A 14,210-nucleotide genomic window follows, 5' to 3' on the forward strand; every position below is an offset into this window, starting at 1 on the left:
TTTTCTGAAACAGTGGGTGGCTCTTAAAAGAGCCTTTGGATTCAAAAGCAAAAAGAAAAGCTTAGGGCCCGCTGATTAAACTGGCCGGTCTTCGCAGAAATGTTACTTGCCCTTGGCTTTGTGGCTCTCGGTCTTCTTGGGCAGCAGCACAGCCTGGATGTTGGGCAGGACGCCGCCCTGCGCGATGGTGACGCCCCCGAGCAGCTTGTTGAGCTCCTCGTCGTTGCGGACGGCCAGCTGGAGGTGGCGCGGGATGATGCGCGTCTTCTTGTTGTCGCGGGCCGCGTTGCCCGCCAGCTCCAGGATCTCGGCCGTCAGGTACTCCATGACGGCGGCCAAGTAGACGGGGGCGCCGGCGCCCACCCGCTCCGCGTAGTTGCCCTTGCGCAGCAGCCGGTGCACGCGGCCCACGGGGAACTGCAGCCCGGCCCGCGACGAGCGCGACTTGGCCTTGGCGCGCGCTTTGCCGCCCTGCTTCCCGCGGCCGGACATGATGCCGCCACTACCGCCGACCGCCGCCGCGGCTCGCCCTTTTATAGCCCGCGGGGGATTGAAACCGCGCGTTCTGATTGGCCGCCGCCCCGCTCGGCCGCCGAACCAATAGAACGGCGCCCTCAGCCCGGCTGTCTTTCCTCCTGCCCAATAGCGGCGCGCGGATTGGAGCCGTCTCGCTTGCGATGCTCGGCGCGTAGCCGAGCTGCCCGCGCCGGAGGTTATAAAGGGAGGGCGGCGCGGCGCGGCGCGGCGGTGCAGACAGCGGCGCCCGCCAGCTCCCCCCGCCGGCTTCGGGCAGGGAAATGCAGCTTATACGGCGAGCTTTCGCCGTTTGAGATTAAAAGCCTCGTGCACGAGCTCGCTGTGAGATTAAGCGCCAGCTACCGGCTTACCTTCCCGCTTGAGGAGAGTTTTAAGTGTTTAATTTATTTTTTTTTCTCTTTTTCTTTTTTTTTCTTTTCTTTTTTTCTCTTTTCTTTTTTTCTCTTTTCTTTTTTTCTCTTTTCTTTTTTTTCTCTTTTCTTTTTTTTCTCTTTTCTTTTTTTTCTCTTTTCTTTTTTTTCTCTTTTCTTTTTTTTCTCTTTTCTTTTTTTTCTCTTTTCTTTTTTTTCTCTTTTCTTTTTTTTCTCTTTTCTTTTTTTTCTCTTTTCTTTTTTTTTTTCTCTTCTCTTTTTTTTCTCTCTTCTCTTTTCTTTTGGTTTTAAACCCTTGTGGCGCACAGCTGTACCCGCCCCGCCGCACCAAGCGGCAGCTCAGCCCCCGGCCCGCAAGGCTGCCTCGCCTCGGAACGGCGGCGCTGCACGCTGATTGGCCGCCCGCCGAGCTGGAGGCGTTCCCATTGGTCCGGAGGCGAGAGCGGCCAGGCCGCCAAGGCGGGAGCCGGGGGGGGGGGGGCGGTTCTCCCTCAGGTCCGCCCCGCTCCTATATAAGGGAGCTCCGCCCACCGCCGCCCCGCAGTTAGGGCTGGGGGAACATGTAGCGTGTGCCCGGGCTTGGGTTTTGATTTGCTTCATAACCGTTTGTTTTCCCCGGGGTTGTGCTGCAACGTGGTAAAAACACGGCGTTTTATCGCTCGAGTTTGGCTCAGAGCCTTATAGGGCACCTGCGCGCCTTCCTCCTCCTCCTCCGGTCGAGCATAACCTGCCCCAAAGCCCCGCAGCGCCGCCCCCCTTCCCCAAACTCCTCGCCTCGCTGCTAAACACCCTCCCCGTCCTCAGCAGCCCCGTAGCGGCCTTAGCTCGCGCCCATAGGGCGGCAGCGGGCGGCGGCCGGCAGGAGCCCGGATAGCTCAGTCGGCAGAGCATCAGACTTTTAATCTGAGGGTCCAGGGTTCAAGTCCCTGTTCGGGCGCTTCCGCTTTTTATTTCTTCAGCGCGGGCACTGGGTTCCTTCAGCCCTTCCCTGTCCCCGTCCGGCCCCGGCTGCTTCACCCCCGGGCTCCGCAGCCCCCGGGGAGGGTTTTTTTTCCCCCCCCAATCGGTGCCGCCGCCGAGCCGTGTGGGGCCCGGCTGGGGCTGCCAGCGCGGCCCGGTCCCATGGTGTAATGGTTAGCACTCTGGACTCTGAATCCAGCGATCCGAGTTCAAATCTCGGTGGGACCTTGCGGTTTCCTTTTATTTTTTTCCCCCTGCTTTCTCGGGGGGAAATGATTTTTTTTTTTTTTTTCTCCGCTCTTTTTGCAGCTCGTTACCGCGGGAAGTGCGAGCCGGTTCTGCCGCGGTGCTTCAGCGGTGCCCGGCTTTCCGTCGAAGCGACGTTTTTGCCTGTTTAGTTTTTCGTGTTTGAACAAAAAAACCCAACCAAACAACCAAAAACAACAACAACAAAAAAAAACAACAAAAAAAACCCTAAAAAAGAATTCGTCGGGGAGTGAAGCTGGGAGAACGACGAAACTCGCTGCTGCAACTGTCCTGGGAGCTCTGCTCCTTCCCAGCGTGGCCGCGTTGCAGCGGTTTGGGTTGGGGCCGGTTCCCGCCGCGGGACTTGGCGGATTTGCAGAGGGCAAGAAACGCTGAGAGCCGGGAGCCAGGCCCGACACCCCCTGGGTGCCACCCCGTTGGGTGATGCTCCACCACCCGCCTTGTGCATGCCACCAGGTCAGGGACCGCAAGCGCCACCCCAGGGTGACATCACATCCTGACCCGAAAGAGAAAATAACCAGGTGGAGGGACCACTTCTTCCACCCTCGCCTCTCCCGCCGGGGGCGGGGGGCACCCGGGCACAGCCGCCGCGGGGTCCAGGCTCTCCCAGTCCCTCCCAGTGCTGCTGCCCCCAACCCCGTGCCAGGGGACCAGTGGAGGTGACCAGTGAGTGGCCTCGGGGAGTGACAGGGGGGATGCTGGGGACGCCCTGCCCCAGGGGTTTGGTGGCCCACGGAGGGACAGGACCTGGTGGCAGCAGCCCTCAATGAGCCTCGAGTCCCTGGCGGGCTGGTGGCGCTGAGCGGGGTGCAGGGAGGTGAGTACGGGGCTGGGGACAGGGCTGGGGACACCGGGACGGGAGTAGGGTCACGGGGAAGGGGGGGTCGGGGAGGGTGCAGGAACACAGATGAGTCTGAGACACGGGTACAAGTATGGGGACAGGGACCGGGACAGGGACGGGGACAGCGGGAAGCGAGGACGGGGATGTGGGGACGTATGGGCGGGGGGACGACTTAGGGGGACGGAGGGACGCGAGCGTGGGGATGGGGAACGTAGGGACGTAGAAACTTGGGGACAGAGGCAGGGATGGGACAAGGGACGCAGGGACGTAAATACAAAGGTGGGGACGGGGGACGCAGAGCCAGTCGGGGGGGGGGAACGGGCTGAGGGTGCGGTGGTGCCACGAGCGCGGGGCCAGGACAAGGGGTGCAGCGATAACGCGGGGCCGAGCCCCAGCTCGCCGCCGTCTCCCCGCCCCAGACCTCCGACCCTCCCCGTCGCTGCACCCCAGCGAGGCGGTGGCCCTGGGGGGGGGACACCGTCGCCCTGCGGTACCGCGTGCCCCGGCCGCTGGGACCGGGACGAGGTGGAGGGATACGGTCGAGTTCTCGCGGAAGGCGCCGGCGCGGAGAGATGCCGGTACGAGATCTTGGAAACGTCTCGGACCTCGGAGACGAGTGATCGACCCCGTGGAGTTGGGTGAGGACCTGGCTGAGCCCGTGTGGGTTACGGGGGTGCCAGGGGTTGGGGGGGGTCCCGATGGGGCAGCGGGTGCTTGGAGCCCTCTTGGGAGCTGCAGTGGGTCCCTATGGGTCTAGGTGTTCCCCACAGAGAACGGGCTGTCCCTGGGGTCCGTGTGGGGCAGGGCTTTTTCTGGGGTGTTCTGCAGCCAGGAGGTCCCCATGGGATGGGGGTTGTCCCTACGGTGTCCCCATGGGGCTGCTGTCTGTCTGTGACACTCTTTGGAGCCTGCTGGTGACCCACTGTTGGGGACCATGTGTGGTGGCCCCCTAGTGTGACCCCATGGGGGAGCGCTTGTGATGTCCCCCCTCAACCATGACCCCCTGTTGGGACCTGCGTGGAGCGCCCTACGCGTGTGTCACCCCCGTCAGGTGCCGCGCGTGTCGCCGCAGGCGTGAAGCCGCCCTTGGGGACGGCGTGCGGCTCCCCGCGCGTGTGCCAGCCCTTCGGCGACGGCGTCTGCCGCTCCGTGTTGGACGCCCCTTGGGGGAGGTGGGCCACCACCCTCTGGCGTGCCAGCCCATCGGGGACTGCCAGTGCCTCCCTGGAGTGATGTCACGTCATCCTGGCCTCAAGGGGAACCGAAACCATCTCTGTGGCCACTTCCCTTCCTGCTCTTTCACCTCCCATCTGGCTTGGGGGGACACCCAGGCCCAACCGTGGTGGGACCCAGTCCCCCCCCCCCAGTGCCGCTACCCCCAACGCCACGTAAGGACCTGGCTCCTCCTGCCCCACGGCCCCGATGGTGGTGGTCCTCCTCCTGCTGGGCCTCGGTGAGTGATGGGGTGGGGGAATGGTGGGGACAGGGACACCCTTCCTTTTGTGGGGGTGACAAGGATGCCCTGCCCTTCGAGGGGATGGTGGGGACCACCACCAGCCCCAGGGGTTTGGTGGCCCCCGGCAGCAGCCACCAACGAGCCCCATGTCCCTTGCAGGCTGGTGGCTGGCGGCGCCAAGTGGGGTGCAGGGAGGTGAGTACCAGGCTGGGGACATCATCGGGCTGGGGACAGCAGACCAGGAGTATGGTCTTGGCGGGGGGGGGGGTGGACGGGGAGGGTGGAGGGCAGGGGGATGTGAGTACGAGTGTTGGGACAGGGGCAGAGTTGGGTGGGGGACATTGGGGCCGCCAGGACAGGGACCCGGGGATGGGGACAAGCCGGTGGGATGCAGGGACACGGCTGGGAGCGCTGGGCCGGGGGCTGCAGCGGGGACGCAGGGTCGGGGGCCGCAGGGCTGCGAGTCGCAGGGTGGGGACAGGGGACGCCGGGAGATGGCTGTGGGGACCGGGAAGGGGAAGAGGGTTAGGGGATGAAGGGGTTCAAAGACGTCCTTAAAAACACGGGGATGGGGACGGGCCCCAGCTCACCGCTGTCACCCTGCCCCAGACCTCCGACCCTCCCTGTCGCTGCACCCCAGCGAGGGGGCGGCCCTGGGGGACAACGTCACTCTGCGGTGCCACGTGCCCCAGCCGGCTGCCAGGGTCCTGATCTACAAGGAGGGAGATGGGACCTACCAATGGTACCGGGAGAAGGTGGAGGATACGGCTGAGTTCTCCATGAAGGTGTCGGCACGGGGCTATGCCGGGAGATATTGGTGCCTGTACGAGACCCTGGAACCGTCCAGGACCTTGGAGATCAGTGACCCCGTGGAGCTGGTGGAGCTGGGTGAGGGCCTGCTGGGGCACCCTGCATGCGGAGGGGGGTCCCTGGGGGGCGCCCGTGTGGGGCTGGGAGTGCTCGGGGGTTCCTCCATGGGTGTTGGGTGGTGCTGGGGTGTCCCCTGTGGTGTAGGGGGAGCCGGGGGTTAGAGGATACCCCTGGGGTGGCCGTGGGGCTGGTGGTGCTCAGGGTCGTCGCATGGGTTAGAGGGTAGCCGGGGGGTCACCATGGAGCAGAGGGTGCCTGAGGTCCCCCTGTGACCTGAGGGGGGACAAGGGGCTTCCCCGGGGTCTGGGGATTCCCCTAAGGGCAGGGGGTCCCCATGGGGTCCCTGTGGGTCTGGGAGTGTCCCTGGGGTCTTTGTCGGCCAGAGGGGTTCCTCAGGACATCCCTGCGGTCTCCTCACGGGGCTGTGTCCCACTCTCTGTCCTTTCCTTGAGTAGCTAGCTGGTATCGCCCACCCACAGTAGCCCTGAGGCCCGGGGGACGCTTGAGGACAGGCACCAACGTCACCATCGAGTGCCAGTCGCTGAATGGGGCCACCTTCATCCTGCACAAGGCCGGGCGCTCGGCCCCCATCCAGCGCCAGGCCCCCGACAGGAGAGGCACGGCCACCTTCGTCCTCCCTCGGGTGACCCCGTCTGACGCCGGCACCTACGGGTGCTCCTACCGTCTCCGTGAGCACCCCTTCATCTCCTCGCACCCCAGGGCCGAGGTGACGCTGGAGGTGGAACACGGGGGGCCCAGCACGACCTCCCCTCTGCCGCCATCTCCAGGTAGGACTGAGCCCTGCCAGGGTGTTGTGAGGGGTATTTTGCCATGGGATTGTGGTAGGATGGGGACCGTGGGGTGGACGTGGTCGAGGGGCAGGTGGGGGGGTGATGTCAGGGGCTTTGGGTCATTGGGAGATAACTGGAGGTCAACTGGAGGTCAACTGGAGCCCCAAGAGGGTGGTGAGTACAGGGACGGGGGATGAGGGCATGGGATCATGGCTGGGGGCACCAGAAGGTGAGTATGGTCATGGGGGGATGGGGAGGGGGCATGAGGACAGATGGCTCTGGGACACGATGCAAGTGTGGGGAGAGGGACCAGGATGCGGTGGGAGCCAGGGGGACATGAGGACAGGAGTGTGGGATGGAGCTGGCGGGCACAGGGACATGGGGACAAGGACAAGGTGGGAGCACAGGGACGTATGGGTGAGAGGATGGGGCTGAGGGCATGGGGATGAGTTAGGGGGACGGAGGGGTGCGAGTGTGAGCATGGGGAAGGGGGATGCAGGGATGCAGAAGGACAGGGACAGGGATGGGGCGGAGGAGTGTGGGGACATGAGTAAAAGGGTGGTGACAGGGATGGGATGCAGGGACATGGATGCAAGCGTGGGGACAGGGAGGACGATTAGAGGATGGGGGTGCAGGGATGTCACGAGCATAGGGACGGGGATAGGGTGAGGGGACAGGGACAAGATGATGGCCTTCAGAGATGCCATTAAGAACCGCTGTCACCCTGCCCCAGACCTCCGACCCTCCCTGTCGCTGCACCCCAGCGAGGGGGCGGCCCTGGGGGACAACGTCACTCTGCGGTGCCACGTGCCCCAGCCGGCTGCCAGGGTCCTGATCTACAAGGAGGGAGATGGGACCTACCAATGGTACCGGGAGAAGGTGGAGGATACGGCTGAGTTCTCCATGAAGGTGTCGGCACGGGGCTATGCCGGGAGATATTGGTGCCAGTACGAGACCCTGGAACCGTCCAGGACCTTGGAGATCAGTGACCCCGTGGAGCTGGTGGAGCTGGGTGAGGGCCTGCTGGGGCACCCTGCATGCGGAGGGGGGTCCCTGGGGGGCGCCCGTGTGGGGCTGGGAGTGCTCGGGGGTTCCTCCATGGGTGTTGGGTGGTGCTGGGGTGTCCCCTGTGGTGTAGGGGGAGCCGGGGGTTAGAGGATACCCCTGGGGTGGCCGTGGGGCTGGTGGTGCTCAGGGTCGTCGCATGGGTTAGAGGGTAGCCGGGGGGTCACCATGGAGCAGAGGGTGCCTGAGGTCCCCCTGTGACCTGAGGGGGGACAAGGGGTTTCCCCGGGGTCTGGGGATTCCCCTAAGGGCAGGGGGTCCCCATGGGGTCCCTGTGGGTCTGGGAGTGTCCCTGGGGTCTTTGTCGGCCAGAGGGGTTCCTCAGGACATCCCTGCGGTCTCCTCACGGGGCTGTGTCCCACTCTCTGTCCTTTCCTTGAGTAGCTAGCTGGTATCGCCCACCCACAGTAGCCCTGAGGCCCGGGGGACGCTTGAGGACAGGCACCAACGTCACCATCGAGTGCCAGTCGCTGAATGGGGCCACCTTCATCCTGCACAAGGCCGGGCGCTCGGCCCCCATCCAGCGCCAGGCCCCCGACAGGAGAGGCACGGCCACCTTCGTCCTCCCTCGGGTGACCCCGTCTGACGCCGGCACCTACGGGTGCTCCTACCGTCTCCGTGAGCACCCCTTCATCTCCTCGCACCCCAGGGCCGAGGTGACGCTGGAGGTGGAACACGGGGGGCCCAGCACGACCTCCCCTCTGCCGCCATCTCCAGGTAGGACTGAGCCCTGCCAGGGTGTTGTGAGGGGTATTTTGCCATGGGATTGTGGTAGGATGGGGACCGTGGGGTGGACGTGGTCGAGGGGCAGGTGGGGGGGTGATGTCAGGGGCTTTGGGTCATTGGGAGATAACTGGAGGTCAACTGGAGGTCAACTGGAGCCCCAAGAGGGTGGTGAGTACAGGGACGGGGGATGAGGGCATGGGATCATGGCTGGGGGCACCAGAAGGTGAGTATGGTCATGGGGGGATGGGGAGGGGACACATGACCAGACAGCTCCAGGATGTGATGCAAGGTGATGCTGGAGGTGGGATGTGGGGGGCCCAGCATGGACCCTCATCTCCTCACCACCACATCAGCACCCATTTCTGCACCCCCCAGGTAGGGTCAAGACCACTGAAGTGCCCCCTTCCATGCCCTGTACCCCCTCTGGGTGCAAGGTGCCCCAGCCCATCCCTCTCCCCACCCCATGGCACCCGCTTTGGGCTGTGTCACGGCTTCCGCCTCCGGGGAGGAAGTGGCTCTGGGAGCATCTGTGGTGTGGAGTAGGGGGAGGGCACCCACCGAGGACCCAGGTGTCTAGGTGGTGTGGCTGGGCTGAGCACCCTGTGATGCCCTTAGGCGCCAAAGGTGACTCTGGCTGGAAATTGGCTGTGGTGGGGGGCTGCGCAGCCACCCTCGTCCTCATCCTCTGCTTCGGCCTCATCTTCTTCACCGCCGCCCTGTGCCGCAGGAGGCAGCGCGGTGAGAGCCCTGGGCAGGAAGGGGTTAAAATGTCCCTAGGGCCCCCCTGCATGTCATGTCCCCAAGTGTCACCTCTATAGACCCTTGTGTTCCTCTCTGAGCCACCTCTGACCCCTGGCTGTCCCCTAGGGTGGTCACATGTCCCTGAGTATCACCTGCATCTCTAGGTGCTTCCTTCAGACCCCCATGTCCCTCCCTGTGTCCACCAGGGTCTCTTGGGTCCCCAAGTGTTACCTACATCCCCAGGGTCCCCCCCAAGTCACCTCCTGACCCCCTGGATCCCCTATAGGCCCCCTCCTTGTCTCCAACTGTCAACTGTATTTCTGGGTTCCCCTGTAGACCCTCATGTCCCTCCCAGAGCCACCACTCTGAGTCCTATAGGTCTCCTGGGTCTCCAAGTGTCACCTATATCCCTGGGGTTCCCTGTAGACCTTCACGTCCTTCCTAAAACCACTTCTGACCTGCTGGGTCTCCTCTAGACCCTCCCTGTTCCCATGCGTCACCTGCATCTCTGGGTTTGCTTTTGGACCCCCACGTCCCTCCTAGAACTGTGTGTCCCTCAGGGTCCTCTAAAGGTCCCCTAAGTCCCCAAGTGTCATCTGCATCCCTGGGGTTCTCTGTAGGCCCCCCTGTCCTGCCCAGAGCCACTTCTGATCTCCAGGGTCTCCTATAGACCCCCATGTCCTACCTAGAGCCACTTCTGACCCCTTGGGTTCCTTACAGACTTTCCGTGTCCTCAAGTGTCAACTGCATCTCTGGGTTCCCCTTGAGACCCCTTACGTCCCTCCCAGAGCCACCTCTGTCCCTCAGGGTCCCCTATAGGTCCTCTGAGTCTCCAAGTGTCACCTGCATCCCCAGGGTCCCCTGTAGACTCCCATGTCCTTCCCAGAGCCACTTCTGACCCCCAGGGTCCCCTATGGACCCCGAGCTGTAGCTGAGGGAAGGGGGGTCTCTGGGGGTCCCCACTTCCCTTCGGGGGGTTCTCAATATCTGGGAGGTCCCCACTGTCTCCATGGGGGTCCCCAATGTCCTGAAGGGGGTCCAGCTGTCCCTGGAGAGTCCTTGGAAGTGGGGTCAATGAGGTGTCCCCATTGACCCTAGGGAGTTCCCCAACATCTTGGGGGAGGTCCCTGCTGTACCCAGGGGGGGGTTCCCAATATCCTGGGGGGGGTCCCTGGGTTCGGGGGGGTCCCTGCTGTCCACAGGGGGTCCCCAATATCCTAGGAAATTCCTATTGTCCCTGGAGGATCTGGATGGGGGGGGGGTCTCTGCTGTCCTCCCCCCCCAACCCATTCACGGGGGTCTCTGTGCCTGCACAGGAAAAGGTCCCACCATGGTGGCACCCAGCAGGTAGGAGAGGGGTCCCCCCACCCCCAGGACACCTGGGTCTCTGCTGGGGGTTTGGGGTGGGGGGAGGATGCCTGAGTCCCCCCAAGCTGGGGAGGGGTGGGCAGGGGGCTTATAGCTCGGATGCCTGGGTTCTCCCAGCTTATGGGGAGTGGCGGGGGGGGGAAATGGGGTGCGAATGCCTGGGTTCTCCCAATTTGGGGGGGGGGGAGGGAGCCCCCGACACCTGGGTCCTCTCCTCTCCTGTCTCCCCAGGGACCCCGTGGAGCTGCTCTCCCAGGACGTGGTGGGTGAGTATTGTCCCTGCCGTGACCCCAGGCTGCCCCCCAAGATCTCCACCACCACCCTGAGCAACCCCCTGAGACCCCCTAAGAAGCCCCCTGATATCCCCTCATGGCCCTGAGCAGCCCCTAACCCCACCATGACCCTGGACAGCCCCCCGAGACCCCCCCGAAGCCCCCAAGATCCCCCCTCATGACCTGAAGTAGCCCTGAAACCCTTCCACAATGCTGGATAGTCTGCTGAGACCCCCCTAAAAGCCCTCTTAGATCACCCCATTACCCTAAGTAGCCCCCCAAAGCCCCCAGGACCCTGGGCAGCCCCTGAAACCCCCAAGAAGCCCACCAAGATCCCCCTCCATGACCCTGAGTAGCCCTGAACCCCTCCTACAATGTTGGACAGGCCCCCGAGATCCTCCCATGACCCCAAGCAGCCTCCCAAAACCTCCACCACCCTGGGCTGTCCCCTGAGACCCTCAAGAAGCCCCCAAAGATCCCCCTTGTGACCCCAAGCAGCTCCTGAAACCCCCAAGAAGCCCTCTGAGATCCCCCTCATGACCTCAAGCAGCCCCCTGAGACCCTCAGGCAGCCCCTCCATGATCCCCTGAGACTCCCCAGCTCCCTCAACACCCCCCATGACCCTGAGCACCCCCTGAGCCCCCCGAGAAGCCCCCTAGGCCCTGCTCACCCCCTCTCTACTGCAGATGTCTCCCACCACAACCTCAGGCCGCTGCAGCCCCTGGTGAGTGTCAGGGCTGGGGGGTCCTGAGGGCACCCCAAATCCCAACCTGCCCCTTGGGGACCCCATCCCTGTACTGTCCCCCCTGACCCAAAGGGGCCCCCCAACCCCATTCATAGCTTCCAGGCCCCCTGGGGACCCTCAAACCCCATCCTGCCCCCTCCCAGCCCCATGGGGACCTCCAACCCCAGGTCATGGGATGCCAATATCTTCACTTGGGGACCCTCAACCCCATAAAGCCCCCTTGAATCCAAACCATGGGCACCCCCAAGCCCCATCCCGAGCCCCCAATCCCATGGGCACCCCCCAAATCCAAACCATGCGGCTCCTAATCCCAGACCTATAGGTCCTCCCAATCCCTTGAGCACCCCCTAACCCCATCCCAAGCTCCTAACCCCATGGGCACCCCCCAAATCCAAACCAAGGGGCTCCCAATCCCAGACCTATGGGTCCTCCAAACCTTTTTCAGCCCTTCCCAATGTCCTGGGCACCCCCTAACCCTATGGGTACCCCACAAATCCAAACCATGGGACCTCCAATCCCAGACCCATGGGTCCCCCAATCCCTTGAGCACCTCCAAACCCCTGCCAGAGCCCCCTAACCCCATGGGCACCCCCCAAATCCAAACCAAGGGGCTCCCAATCCCAGACCTATGGGTCCTCCAAGCCTTTTTCAGCCCTTCCCAACCCCCTGGGCACCCCCTAACTCTATGAGCACCCCCCAAATCCAAACCATGGGGCTCCCAGTCTCAGACCTATGGGTCCCCCAAAACCTTGAGCCCCTCCAAACCTCATCCAGACCCCCTAACCCCATGGGCACCCCCCAAATCCAAACCACAGGGCCCCCAACCCCACCCCATGGGATCTCTCCAAACCAGTCCCACCTGCTCCCCAGGACCCCCGCAACCCTGTCCCCGGCCGGTCACGCGTGTCCCCCTCCCCGCAGCCCCAGGAGGACACCGAGGGCCTGACGTATGCGGAGCTGCGCTTGGTGGCACCCGGCAGCCCCCCGCCGGGGCCCGCTGCCCCCGTCCCGTCCGTCATCTACGCCGAGGTGGGCGGCCGGGGGCCCCGCTGACACCTTGGGGACCCCCTGTCCCGACCCCCCCCCCAGGCACCAATAAAGGCCCAGCCCCACATGGGGAGCTGCAGCTCGTTCTTGGGGTGCAGAAGGGGCTGGGACCCCCGGGCTGGGACCCCCCCCACCCCAAATCCTCTAAGTACCCCCTAGGGGGATTCCCCCTCAAAATCCCTTAATCCCCCTATGGGACCCTCAGACCTCTGTGATCCCCCCGAGCCACCTCCAGAACCACCCGAACCTTTCCAACCCCCCCCCCCAAATTCACTAACCCCCTCCACCTCAGGAACCCCAAAACCTTCTCAATTGCCCCCAAATCACCTAACCAGCCCCCCAGAATCCCCCAAAACCTCCCCAATCACTCCCAAATCTACTAACTACCCCCAGGACCCCCAAAAATCTACCAACCACCCCCAGGGAACCCCAAAACCTCCTCAATCACCCCCAAATCCACTAACCAGCCCCCAGGATTCCCAAAAACCTGCCCAATCACTCTGAAATCCACTAACCAACCCTGAGACCCCTAAATCCACTAACCAACCCCCCAGAGAGCCCCCAAAAACCTCCCCCGTCCCCCCACGTACATGTAGCTCTACCTCATGTCTGCATGCTGGATCAGCGCACACACGCGTGTACTGCGTGCGTGCATGCATGTGCCCTGCCATGCGTGTATTGTGCACACGCGTGTCCCTGCATGCGTGCACCTACACCCTGCATGCGTGCACCTGCATCCTGCATGCATGTAGCACGGCCTCACATGCGTGCTGTCCCCCCCGCTTGCACATGCCGCACACACGTGTGCACTGACCGCCCTGCATGCTCGCCACATGCGTGGCGGCACCTGTGTGCCCCACTCTGCCTCCCTTCGCCTGTGTTTGCACCGCCACGCGTGTGCGCTGGGCTGCGCCTGCACTCGCAACACGTGTGCACCGCCTGTATGTAGCCCAGCACGTGCGTGCTCTGCATGTGTTTGCACCACCACCCGCCTGCTGCATGTACCCGCACCTGCATACCAGTGCCTTTGCATGCACACACACGTGTGAGCCACGGACCGGGGTGCATGCACACACATGCGTGGGCCACGGACCGGGGTGCGTGCCATGGGCCCAGGGTGCATGGACACACGTGTGTGCCACAAGCTGGGGGGGTGCATGCACACACACGTGTGGGCCACGGGCCCAGTGTGCACGCACACACATGTGTGCCACAAGCTGGGGGGTGCATGCACACACACGTGTGGGCCACGGGCCCAGTGTGCACGCACACACGTGTGTGCCACAAGCTGGGGGGGTGCATGCACACACACGCGTGGGCTATGGGCCGGGGTGCAGGCAGACACACATGTGTGCCATGGGCCGGGGTGCATGCACACACACACGTTGGCCGCGGACCGGCTGCATGCACACACATGGATGTGCCATGGACTGGGGTGCATGCACACACATGTGTGCCACGGGCCAGGGTGCATGCACACACACATGCATGTGCCACGGGCTGGGGTGCATGCACACACACGTGTGGGCCACAGGCTGGGGTGCATGAACACACACACATGTGCCATGGGCCAGGGTGCATGCACACACACATGTGTGCCACAGGCTGGGGTGCATGCACACACACGCGTGGGCCATGGGCCGGGGTGCATGCACACACGTGTGCCACAAGCTGGGGGAGTGCATGCACACACACGTGGGCCACGGGCCGGGGTGCATGCACACACGTGTGCCACAAGCTGGGGGAGTGCATGCACACACACGTGTGCCATGGGCCAGGGTGCATGCACACACACATGTGTGTGCCACGGGCCCGGGGTGCATGCACACACATGTGTGCCACGGGCCGGGGTGCATGCACACACACGTGAGGGCCACGGCCCCAGGCTGCATGCACACACACGCGTGGGCCACGGGCCGGGGTGCATGCACACACATGTGGGCCGCAGCCCCAGGCTGCATGCACACACACGCATGTGCCACAGGCTGGGGTGCATGCACACACACGTGTGGGCCGCGGGCCGGGGTGCATGCACACACGCGTGTGCTAGCAGTGCCCACGTGCAACGTATGCATGTCCCCCGCCTCGCACACGCGTGCACCATGCACACGGGCCCCTGTGCACGCGTGTCCTCTGTCCTCCGCTCGGTCGAT

General features: G+C 63.8%; 2 protein-coding genes and 2 non-coding genes across 23 annotated transcripts; 3 read left to right on the forward strand and 1 right to left on the reverse strand.

Annotated features, from left to right (window-relative positions):
- Window positions 1-90: 90 nt before the first annotated feature.
- LOC104153738 (histone H2A type 2-C) lies at window positions 91-610 on the reverse strand. The gene has a single exon (XM_068923456.1). It carries the CDS (start codon window positions 490-492, stop codon window positions 103-105), a length of 390 nt encoding a protein of 129 aa, XP_068779557.1. The 5' UTR covers window positions 493-610; the 3' UTR covers window positions 91-102.
- A 1,162-nt stretch (window positions 611-1,772) lies between these two features.
- Window positions 1,773-1,845, forward strand: TRNAK-UUU (transfer RNA lysine (anticodon UUU)). The gene has a single exon. It is a non-coding gene; the product is annotated as a tRNA-Lys (tRNA).
- Window positions 1,846-2,024: 179 nt separating this feature from the next.
- On the forward strand, window positions 2,025-2,096 carry TRNAQ-CUG (transfer RNA glutamine (anticodon CUG)). Its single transcript has one exon. It is a non-coding gene; the product is annotated as a tRNA-Gln (tRNA).
- Window positions 2,097-2,317: 221 nt separating this feature from the next.
- Window positions 2,318-12,124, forward strand: LOC104153737 (leukocyte immunoglobulin-like receptor subfamily B member 5). Of its 20 annotated transcripts, none has more exons than XM_068923438.1 (13): window positions 2,318-2,952; window positions 3,396-3,614; window positions 4,028-4,429; window positions 4,592-4,627; window positions 5,073-5,320; window positions 5,782-6,090; window positions 6,827-7,105; window positions 7,543-7,875; window positions 8,500-8,622; window positions 9,942-9,972; window positions 10,225-10,259; window positions 10,952-10,989; window positions 11,881-12,124. In XM_068923438.1, the coding sequence occupies exons 3-13, from the start codon at window positions 4,209-4,211 to the stop codon at window positions 12,061-12,063; spliced, it is 1,836 nt and encodes a 611-aa protein (XP_068779539.1). In that variant the 5' UTR covers window positions 2,318-2,952; window positions 3,396-3,614; window positions 4,028-4,208; the 3' UTR covers window positions 12,064-12,124. The 20 variants fall into 20 exon arrangements, with proteins under 20 accessions (XP_068779539.1, XP_068779538.1, XP_068779534.1 ...); XM_068923437.1 differs by having other exon boundaries at window positions 2,320-2,952; window positions 5,758-6,090; window positions 7,567-7,875; XM_068923433.1 differs by having other exon boundaries at window positions 2,328-2,952; window positions 5,758-6,090.
- The last annotated feature ends 2,086 nt before the right edge of the window (window positions 12,125-14,210 follow it).

This window comes from Struthio camelus, chromosome 34 (genome assembly GCF_040807025.1).
Source record: "Struthio camelus isolate bStrCam1 chromosome 34, bStrCam1.hap1, whole genome shotgun sequence".
Taxonomy (NCBI): domain Eukaryota; kingdom Metazoa; phylum Chordata; class Aves; order Struthioniformes; family Struthionidae; genus Struthio; species Struthio camelus.